Here is an 11,421-nt window from a genome sequence, read left to right as displayed (position 1 = left end):
CCCACCCTCGCCTTCTCCCACAGAGTCCAAAAGTCTGTTCTGTACATCTGTATCTCTCTTTCTGTTTTGCATATAGGGTTATCATTACCATCTTTTTAAATTCCATATATATGTGTTAGTATGCTGTAGTGTTCTTTATCTTTCTGGCTTACTTCACTCTGTATAACGGGCTTCAGTTTCATCCATCTCATTAGAACTGATTCAAATGAATTCTTTTTAACGGCTGAGTAATATTCCATGGTGTATATGTACCACAGCTTCTTTATCCATTCGTCTGCTGATGGGCATCTAGGTTGCTTCCATGTCCTGGCTATTATAAACAGGATGCACTTGAATTTAAAAGAGTTGTATTAAGCTTGATTTACTTTCCTTTTTTCTTTTGTGTTTTCTTAGACAAATGAGTGCACAGGCAGGGGGACTGGCTCAGGGAGAAATTATAAATGTATAGTCTGAGATCAATGTAGGCTACAGATGTGCTTGATGTGGCCTATACAGGGTTTCATACCTTTAAAGGGCTGTATCATTTTTTTTGTCTTTTAAATTTTTTTAAATTTAATTTTAATTTTATATCAGTGTATAACTGACTTACATTGTTGTGTTCATTTCAGGTGTACAGCAAAGTGGTTCAGTTGTATATATGCATATAGTCATTCTTTTTCAGATTCCTTTCCCATAAAGGTTATTACAGAATATTTTTTTAATAAATTTTTAAAAATAATTTTTGAAATTTATTTTTGACTGTGCTGGGTCTTCGTTACCGTGCAGGCTTTTCTCTAGTTGTGGAGAGTGGGGGCTACTCTCTAGTTGCAGTACGCAGGCTTCTCATTGCAGTGGCTTCTCTTGTTGCTGAGCCTGGGCTCTAGGGCGGGCTCAGTGATTGCAATTTTGGGCTCTAGAGCATGTGTATTTGTGACTCAGTCGTGTCTGACTCTTTGTGATCCAATGGACTGTAGCCTGCCAGGTTCCTCTGTCCATGGGTTTCTCCAGGCAAGAATACTGGAGTGAGTTGCCATTTCCTACTCCAGAGAATCTTCCCCACCCAGGGATGGAACTTGAACCTCCTGCATTGACGGGCAGATTCTCTTCCATTGAGCCAGTTGTTATAGAATGTTGAGTAGAGTTCCCTGTGCTATCAACACATAGGTCAACAGTAGGTCCTTGTTGATAAAGTGGCTATATCATTTAAAAGTCCAGACTTCCATCTTCTCTTAAAGATGATCCAGCAATACTGAGTCCACCTTCCTGCCTGCCGCCAGGGTGCCCCAGTGTCTACTACTCCCTATTACTCTCATCTACTTCTCTCAATAATATTAGCTATTTTCCCACTTTGCTGTTTGAGTTTAAGGCTCTGAGTCTATCAGGGGCTTATCTTCTGTTAGGGCCAGTTTTCCAACACACAGTTGTTACTCAATAAATATTTATACAATCAAAGGAATTAACTTATGTCAATCAGCTTTTGTGAGCACTTACTATGTACAGGGCCTGTGACTGGATGGCCATTTCCCAGAGATGAATAAAGCACAGGCCCTAACCTCTGAAAAGTCATAATCCTGTGGGGTGGTGGAAGACAGATATGTGTATGGTCCAATTTTGGACTTGAGGTGGCTGAGTAGGAGTTTCTGAGGAGAAGATCGTAAACTGTATCTTTCAAAAAATATATATGTATTCATTTATGTGCCTGAGCTGGATCTTGGATGCAGCATGTGAGATCTTCCATCTTTGTTGCAGCACGCAGGATCTTTAAGTCGCTGAATGTGAAATCTAGTTCCGTCACCAGGGATCAAACCCAGGCCCCTGCCTTGGGAGTGCAGAGTCTCAGCCACTGGACCACCAGGGAAGTCCCTTGAATTGTATCTGGAAGAATGAGAAGTCAGCCATGTGAGGGAGTTGATGGGGGGCCCTGGAGAGGAAGAGAGTGTTTAGGTAGAAGCCACAGTAGCTACCAGGGCTGGGAGGTGGCTGAGATTCCATGTGCTTGAGGAACTTAAGACCAGTGTGACTGAAGTTTAATAAGAGAGTGGGGAGGGTGGTAGTAGATGACGTCGGAGGTGTATTTTTATATTAACAGCCTAACTCTTAAGCCCGGCAGCTGTTGGGCAAATCCGTGTTCCCGATCTTCAGATGGCTTGCTCAGAACAGGTAGCTGGCTTAGCACTGTCAGGGTAGGGCCGGGGCCTAATCCCTTCTCCTGCCGCCGGTGCCAAGGACACGGCAGGGCACAGAGCAGGTTTCAGTAAAGATCTGCTGACAGCACACTTGAGAAGAGAACAGGAAGTGCAGGCTGTGTGGAGGGAGGCCCAGCGCTTCTCCCTCTTCATAGGGGCACTCGTTCTCAAGTCGCTAACACCCTCAAGCCACACGCAGAGCTGGGAGAGTGAGATGCAGGGAGGAACCTACACAGGCCCTACCCGCAGAAACCTCAGAGGGGAGTGGGTTGGGGGACGGGTAGGAAAACGGGCTGAGAGAGCTAAGGGAGGGCATCCTACTTAGCATGGATGGCGGGGGGGAGGTCAGGAAGACAGATATGGGGACCTTTGGCCATTTAGGAATGTGTGGGGCAATTTTACCTATAGTGGTTTAGATGCTTCGTTTTGTTTTTCTGGCATCATTCCTTCTGAAAACACTAGCAGGCCCCAATGGGCCTCCCCCCGGGGCGGGTCCTCGCTCTAATTCCCCAACCCTCTGCAAAGGGGCAGGGCCTCCCAACGAGCTCGGATCCGGGCCGCAGCACCCAGCTTTGCCCGCCAGGGGCCGCTGCACAGGGGTGACTAAGCGCGCGGGTTCCTAAGCTGCAGAGAGGCGGAAGCTGATTGGCTGCGGGGCGCGGCGAGAGGGGCGGAGCCTGGGATACCGGCCGGGAGTAGGGGGCTGGGAACGCGCCCCCGGCTGAACCGGGCCGGGTCGTTGTCGCCTCGGGCAGTACCGGGCGGCAGTCGTAGAGTCCAGGCCCTCTGCCCTGCCCGGCTCTAGAGCTGAGGCGAGTGGATCAGCACTGAGGCCCGGAGATCCGGGCTACTGTCATCATCGCCGCCGCCGCCACAGGCCTGGGTTACCTGAGCGACTTGCGTGTCAGGGCCCGTCAGTTTGCGGGCGGTTAGCACGGGAGGGACTCTAGTGGGCGAAAGAGAGGCTTGGGACCCGAACTTTGGCTAGGGAGAGGGATCCTAGCGGAGACTAGTGCGGGCCGGGAGAGCCCTCAGGGGTCTGCGGGCGCCGGGCGGCTGCCTACAACAGGTTATTCCGGGATAAGCCAGGCGCTGGGGCGGGCCCGGGCTTCGCTGGGGGCCGGGCGGCGCGGGGCGGGCCTGCGGGAGAGCACGCCCCCGCCCGCCCCGGGCCCGCCCCGCGCCTCCCGCCCGCTCGCCCGCGAGCCTCTATCCCGGGCCTGGCCCGTGCGCGTCCGCCTGCTGAACCTGGGCATCGCCGGCTGGGGCACGGGACTGGGCGGCATCGCTGACCTCGGCCTAGGAGGCCTGGGATCCCTGAGCCGCCCGCGCCCGCGGGGGCCTGGGAGTCGCACGCCCTCCCCGAACCTGCGCTGCTCGCGGATCCCCAGCGGGGCGAAGCCAGGTGCCCCCTTCTTCTCCTCCTTTCTCTCCCTCCCCCACCCCGGTGCCGCGGGAGTTCCCGCACGCCCACCCCCTCCCCAAGGGGTGTAGCCGGCTGCGGAGCGGACAGCGGCTCCGCGGCCACCTTGTCCAAACTCTCCGGAAGCGGCCGGAGCTGACAGGGCACTCAGGCCGTCGCAGCTCCAGCGGACCCACAGTTGGGCCGGAGACGCCGGCCTTCCTCCGGCTCCCAAACTTGGAGCACTTGACCTTTGGCTGTCGGAGGAGGCAGACTCGCGGGTGGCTGGACAGCTGCGGCACCTCGAGGGCATCTTGCCTGGAGTTCCAGGACGGGGCTCCCGACTTTGCCTCTGAGATCCTGAGGTGTCTCCATCAGGCGCATGTTGACTGAGACCTGGAGTCATGGATGTGTGCGCTCGTCTTGCCCTGTGGCTCCTTTGGGGGCTCCTCCTGCATCACGGCCAGAGCCTCAGCCAAAGCCACAGCGAGAAGGCGACCGGCTCAGGGGCCAATTCCGAGGAGTCCACTGTAGCAGGTAAGGCCTTGCCACGGGCAAGAACTGAGTTGCCCAAGTGGGGAAATTTGAACAGTTGGTTTCTACACTTGGAATTGATGAAGGACCCACTTACGGCATTGCCAGTTCTTAGGAGTCCAGGAAGTTCTTTCCGTTCAGGAGCTATACTCTTGATGTCTTTGTCTCTTGAACAACTTTCCTCATCCCTCCTCAGGATGTCTTTTGTTGGCAGTGAAAGGCGGTTTGCTTCTGGTGTACCTTTTCCTTTCAGATCAGCAAGTCAAGACCCTGTCTCAGGACTACTTGTCTGGAATAATGGCCTGGGCAGATGATAAGTCTATTGCTCTTGGCCAGTTTCAGCACTTGGCAGCACAGGGGAGGTTGAGGCTACTTGGGCTGGGCAGGGAAAGTCAGGACTGAGCCAGCTCTATTACTCTGTAAGTTAGTGTTGAGGTGTGCCTTTCTATTCCAGTGAGCGTGGGAACCCTATTTCCTCCCTGCCTTAGGTAATCTGCTGTCTCCTAGCTGTGCCCATTTAAAATATCAAAGCAGTTCCTTAGATGGAATGCTGTTTACCACTAGGGAGTTAAATGGACTTTTCTTGACATAGGCATGATATAATTCCTGGGACCACTTGTTGACTTACTCTGTTTCTTCTGACTGATGATGGTAGGAGTTCTACCATATTTTTGATCTGTCCTGCTTTTTCCTGTGTACTCATGGAGCCTTGTCAAGAAAGTAGGCGCCCTGGTGCTCTGTTGCAGAAAAAAAAAAAAAAGAGCACTTTTAAAATTCAGTTGTTTTACACAAGGCTTAGAAGGAATCCAGTTTTTTACCCTCATGTTTCTCACCCTGTCACTGGGATGTGCGCAAAACATTGGGCTGCAGAGTAAGGAGAGTTTATAGCTGGGTTCTTTCTATGGGTGGGCAGGCTCAAGTGAGGGGTCGCCTCAGTGAATACCCATTGATACAAGGAGGAAAAGGAAGTGTAGGTCATGGTGGCCAGGAAGTTTCATGGATGGGTTCCGGGGCTGGCTTTGGTGGTAGACCCTTTCTTAGGTAATCCCCCTTTAAGTTCCTTGCCTGGGCTGGGTGTGATTATAGGTACCCCAAGGGTTGACTTACAAGTGAGGCCAGAAGTTGCCTTATGTATAAGCATGGCACCCAGGATGTAGCTTTGAAGATAGGACCTCCTTGCATATTAATCCTGTTTCTTTACGCATTGTCTGTTTGGCCCCTGAAACTAGCTGAAAGCTTGGTTCTCATTGGGCTGTGAAGGGGAAGACTAGTAGGCAGATGTAGATCAAACTGTGAAGAAGACCTGAGGAGCATTTCTGCTATCCCAGAGACATCCCTGTTTGTAACTAATAATATGTTCCTTTTTCACCCTAAAATATGAGTGCCTAATGTAAAATGAATATGTGTATATATATATATATATATTTTTTTTTTTTTTGGTCTGCGAGGAAGAGTTCTATATTTTAGACATGTGCTAAAAGGGATGAAGTTTTGAATTTAGGCACTAGCTAGCTGTCAGGAAGATTTGTGTGTTTGTGTATGCCATAGGTAAGAGGCATTCCTTATCTCTCATAACCACCCCCCAGATGAAGCTTACGGAGACAGCCCTCCACACAATGTATTTTAGAGGCCTGGTTGTGTTGATTATACTAAAGCTTCTCTTTGGGGTTATTTCTTCCTCTCAGTTCAGAAATTACTTTCTGTTGTCACAATAATATTGAATTCCAGGCAGGAGATCTTAGAGACCCAGGTGCTGGGAATGGCTATGGTTTGTGGTAAACTGGAGGCCCCAGCACTGTTGTTCTGGTAGGTTGTCCCTTTGCGCCTGTCTGGGACTTTGTCTTCGACTCAGATAGGAACTCGTTTTTGCAGAGAGGTAGTCTGGGCTCATGGACTGGATTTGGTGAGGAGCTTTTTACACAGCCTTTCGATTCCCTCTGTATCCTCAGAACACAGGAGTTTTACTTAGCCTTAAAACAGCCACTTTTCTAAGTCAGATTCAACATATCTAGTCAATTTGTATGTTTTCTAAAGTTTGTGTGTTACAACCACACAGCTATTTTTCCCCACAAAAGTCTTGCAAATGCTCAGTTAGAATGTGGAACAGGTGGTATTATCCCCATTTTTACCGTTGAAGAAACTGGGTCCTATGCTCAGTTTTCTAATTCATAAGACCTAGCCTTCTTCCAACTTCGCAGGCCCTGCCCTGTTAAAGGAGCACTAAGCAAGGGCAAGAGAATGTTAGTTTCCTCCTGGTGAGTTAGTGGGCCCTGGTGAAAGACCCAATAAAAGGGCTGTATTCTCTGGAGGGTCTTCTGCAGGGGCCATAAAATTGCATTTTTTGTCTTGTTGGATGTATATGCCTATCATAAAGGTCTGGCTCTCTAGGGAAGGCAGGTGCTCTGCTAGGAGAGCTTACTGAGCTGTAGAGAGGCCATTCCTGTCACGTCTGGCTCTTTGGTGCCTGTATACCCAGCTGTGCTAAATTACTTTTTCTGTAAAGATCTGTGCTTGATGGTGGTGCTGCTCTGGGGCTGGCACTTATGAAACTGGCCTGAAATTGATGCTTGGAACCTCCCTTAGTCTCTGGACTCCTTGTCTCTAGAAATTCAAAATGTTTCCTGCAGAATGGGTGTGAGTCTGGAGTTGTGACTGCCAGTGTTGGTTGAGGGCCTCTGCTCAGGAACTGTGGTTTGACTCAGCAGGGCTAGAACAGGGCCTTGGAGGAAAAGCATCTAGGCGGTCTACGGGAGTGCAGGTTGGCTTCTCAATCAACTACTAATGGAGTGGGAGGCCAGAGTCCTGCCTGCCCACCCAGCTAGCTGCTGCTGCCTCCAAGGCTATAAATGGCCTGGCCATCTTGGTGGCTATGCTAATTTTAGCTGAGGGTAGCTCCCGGAACTGGACTGGGGCCAAGAGCAGGTGGGTGGGGCTTGGCTGAGACTAATATTGGGGGATGGGCAGAGGGTCACTCTAATCCTAGGGCAGCTAGGACATCACCTGCACCCACACCTCAGCTTTGACAGTCATCCTTAACTAGGTTAATTTATTTAGCAAACATTGGACAGTGCCAGTTCATGTGCTCTTTATTCGGCAAACATTTGAGTATCTGCTCTGGGTCAGGCTCTGTGTTTGGTGTTGGGAGTTTATTTATTTAAATATTTGTTTGTTTGCTTATTTATTTATCTGACTACGCTGGGTGTTAGTTGCGGCATGCGGCAGGATCTTTGATCTTTGTTGGGGCATGTGCCATCTTTAGTTGCTGTATTCGAGCTCTCAGTTGCAGTATGCAAACTCTTAGTTATGGCATGTAGCATCTAGTTCCCTGACGAGGGGTGGAACCCGAGTCCCCTGCATTGGGAGTCTTAGCCAGTGAACCACCAGGGAAGTTCCGGTGTTGGGATGAACAAAACAGACATGTTCTCTGGCCTTATGGAGTTTATAGTCTAGTGGGGAGATAGAAGATAAATAAATAAATGTAGTATCTTGTGGTAAGTACTGTGGAAGAAAACATGGAGTGCTGTGGCAGAGAATGAGAGGAGAAAGAGAGGTCGCTAAAGTAGGAACCTAGTGCCTGGTAAGACATTAATAACATCACTAACATCAACAATAATAGCAACTGACATTTTTTAGTGCTTACCGTGTGGCAGGCACTATTCCAAACATTTTATTTCTTTTAATTCTTAAAGCCATTCTGTGTGCTTGGTATTATCTCTGTTTTATAAGTAAGGAAATGAAATCATAAAGAGGTCAAGTAACTTGTCCAAGGTTGTGCGATAGTAGGGAATAGAGCCAGAATTTGAACACTGGCAGTCTGACTCTTCTCCCCGTCTCCACCTCAGCCACCACCAGCCACTAAGTTATACACTCTTTCAAAACTTTGTGGTAAAGGCTATAGTAGAGGTGTGATATATACATACAAAGGGCTGTGGGAAGCCCAGAGGAGCAAGTGACTAACCCTGCCTGGGAGAGCTGGGGGAGGCTTCTCAGTTTCCTCCATAATTTTTCTCAGATCTTAGGGAGATAAAAAGTGGTTGCCTAACTCAAAAGTTTAGAGGTGGAAACATCAGTTAGTTCAACTTATTTTTTACATGTGAGGAAACTGATGTCCGGAGAGACATCACACAGAAATTCCACAGTGGGTTATTAGTAGAACTAGACAAAGACATTTGAGTCAGGGACCCAGGCTTAATCAGTTATTCAAACCACAAGTCCAATTAGAAGGAACCTAGGGCTACAAAGAAGTCTAGTTTGGGAGTAGGGGTGGGGATATATATTTAGAGAATATTAAATACAACATAATACACAGGTTTAATGAAGCAACCAGGGAAGACAGTGTAGGCTAAGGATTAAAAGAGCTCTGCGTGGGCTGAGCTAGGCTAAGGTGGCTGGGGAGGGCTTCCTGGAAGGAGGGGTTGGGCGGAGGCAAAAGAGAACCTGGTGGGGAGTAGTCTGACTTGGGGATTGTTGGAGGAAAGGAGGTATTGTAAAGTCTGGATCACCAGTGTGAGCACACGGGGTCTCTTTGGCGGCTGAACAATAACTGGGCAGAGTTGCTTCATAGTTGGCCAACTACCTCACATGGAGGCCAGTAGACAGGAAAATTGCAGTCACGTGAGATCTGTGGCAGGTCTGATAGCTACTATAATTTTGAAGTAATGATGATCGTGTGTAATATTTGAAGATGTCTTCACCAATGTAATGTGGCATGGGAATGTCTGTAATTTCTGTTGGTGACAAAATCGTAGGTGGTGCTAATAATATTGTGGTTGGTTTTAATATATAATTGAAGGAAATGCTAACTTTCAGTAAGAGAATACTGAAAATAAGATATAATTTCTTTCCATTCAAATTCACAAGCCCTCCTGAATTCTTCTCCTGGGCCCCTTAGGAATGTGGAGCCTTCATGCTAAGAACTCCTGTTCTCTGACAAGGAGGGGATGAGATCTTATGGGGAGGGTTTCCTAGGTCTCCAAAGGACTTAGCTTTGAGCTCCAAGGGGCCCCTCATTTCCTGCTGAGTGGCTTTGAGATACAGTGCTGAGTGACTGCATGGGCATACTGTGGTATACTACCCTTTGTGAGAAATTCTCCAGGAAACCCTGTAGCTCTGGCTGTCACACTTTTTGGGAGAGAGAAAGATACCAAACTGGGTCTCCAACAGAGCTTTCTTTTTTTTGTTACTGCTAATTAAAAAAAAAAATTACAATCTATGAAGATATACAACTAAATATAAAGACTAATGCATTGAATACCCATGTGCTACAACACAGTTTAAGATGTCAACTAATAATAATACAGAGCTTTCTTTATTACCTCCTGGGTACTACATATAAAGTTCTAATGTAACACATGGCACATTGTACAGATGTTTACTCTCTTGCAAGCGTAAGCTGTTTGTGGAAGAAGGGAGGAGGAGTTGTACTTTGTCTATCTCTGTTTTTATTGGGCTCAACCTAAAACCTCTATTAAAATTTGTTAGAAAAGCTGGAATCAGGGCCTGTTTGAATGGATTGCATTTTCTCTCTTCCTTTCAAACCTTTTCGTATATCTTGGTAACCATTAAGATCATGGCATCTGGTCCCATAACTTCATGGCAAATAGATGGGGAAACAGTGGAAATAATGGCTGACTTTATTTTTCTGGGCTCCAAAATCACTGCAGATGGTGATTGCAGACATGAAATTAAAAGACGCTTACTCCTTGGAAGGTAAGTTGTGACCAACCTAGACAGCATATTAAAAAGCAGAGACATTACTTTGTCAACAAAGGTCCATTTAGTCAAGGCCATGGTTTTTCCAGTGGCCATGTATGGATGTGAGAGTTGGACTGTGAAGAAAGCTGAGTGCTGAAAAATTGATGCTTTTGAACTGTGGTGTTGGAGAAGACTCTTGAGAGTCCCCTGGACTGCAAGGAAATCCAACCAGTCCATCCTAAAGGAGATCAGTCCTGGGTGTTCATTGGAAGGACTGATGTTGAAGCTGAAACTCCAACACTTTGTCCACCTGATGTGACGAGCTGACTCATTTGAAAAGACCCTGATGCTGGGAAAGATTGAGGGCAGGAGAAGAAGGGGACGACAGAGGATGAGAAGGTGGGATGGCATCACCGACTTGATGGACATGGGTTTGGGTAGACTCCGGGAATTGGTGATGGACAGGGAGGCCTAGGCATGCTGCGGTTCATGGGGTCGGCAAGAGTCAGACACGACTGAGCGACTGAACTGAAATAAACTGGTAACCATTCTGGGCTTTTCCTCAACACTTGGAGGTGTTGCTCACCCAGAGCACTCTGTATTTTCATTGAAGCTCAGATCTGTTTTCCCTTTTCAATGTATTGTTTTATGTTATCCTTAACTTTGGAAGTAGGTAGAGCTGTTTTTATTATTATGCTTGGTTTTTGTTTTTTTTTTTTTTTTGGCTTCACCACACAGCAGGCAGGATCTTAGTTCCCTGATCAGGAATTGAACCCATCTCCCTGCAGTGGAAGCGTGGAGTCCTACAACTGGACCACCAGGGAATTCCCATTAAGCCTACTTTGAAGGTGAAGAATTTATAGCTGAGAAAATTGTTTTGTTGGTCACATAGCTAAAAAGTGGAGGCTCAGAACCCTCACTCTGGGGATCAGTGTATCAAGCCCTTGTTGTTTTTATCAAAACACTTTATCTATCAATGTATCCTTAACCAGCCTGGCTTGCAGAGCTTAACCTCAGTGATCTGGCCATGCTGTGCTTAGTTGCTCGGTCATGTTTGACTCTTTGAGATCCCATAGACTATAGCCTGTCAGGTTCCTCTGTCCATGGGGATTCTCCAGGCAAGACTACTAGAGTGGGTTGCCATGCCCTCCTCCAGGGGATCGAACCCAGGTCTCCTGCATTGCAGGCAGATTCTTTATCATCTGAGCCACTAGGGAAGCCCCGGTCTGGCCATAGCTATGTTAACAGAGGGGTTAGAATAGTCTAGTCACCTATCACAAAGTGCTGTGCTCGAGGATGGTGGAGTCTATAATCTTAGCAATCCTGCTACCCTGTTGGAGTTTTCTGTGTATGTGCCCAGCCTCCTTGATATAAACTCCTCAAGGGTTAGGACAAAAAACTTCTAGCAAAAGGCTAGGCATGAGGTATACTTTACATATTGCAGAGGTTGTAAAACTGAATTGAAGGGGATTTGTTGTCTGGTTCTGTTTCTATTGTAGGGTACTAGGCACTTGCTTAGAAATTGAAAAAATTTTCCTTTGAAAGGGTTGGATAAAGTTGAAGAAATAAACTTTACTTCTTTAGAAAGTTCACTGCTTTAGAATTTCTCACTTTTTGGGAATTCCC

The 11,421-nt window shown here is 47.6% G+C and overlaps 1 protein-coding gene across 3 annotated transcripts in view; it reads left to right on the top strand.

Annotated features, from left to right (window-relative positions):
- Window positions 1-2,863: 2,863 nt before the first annotated feature.
- Window positions 2,864-11,421, top strand: part of STIM1 (stromal interaction molecule 1) — a 200,748-nt gene continuing 192,190 nt past the window's right edge. The window contains exon 1 of one of the 3 annotated variants that reach the window (XM_043905812.1): window positions 2,864-4,104. In XM_043905812.1, coding sequence (XP_043761747.1) covers window positions 3,972-4,104 — 133 coding nt within the window. In that variant the 5' untranslated portion in view covers window positions 2,864-3,971. The remainder of the gene's footprint in view (window positions 4,105-11,421) is intronic. The other 2 variants (XM_043905813.1, XM_043905814.1) reach the window with 2 other exon arrangements.

The sequence above is a fragment of the Cervus elaphus genome, chromosome 1 (genome assembly GCF_910594005.1).
Source record: "Cervus elaphus chromosome 1, mCerEla1.1, whole genome shotgun sequence".
Classification (NCBI taxonomy): domain Eukaryota; kingdom Metazoa; phylum Chordata; class Mammalia; order Artiodactyla; family Cervidae; genus Cervus; species Cervus elaphus.
Note: the sequence above shows the minus strand (reverse complement) of the source record. Positions and strands in the feature narration are given on the sequence as shown.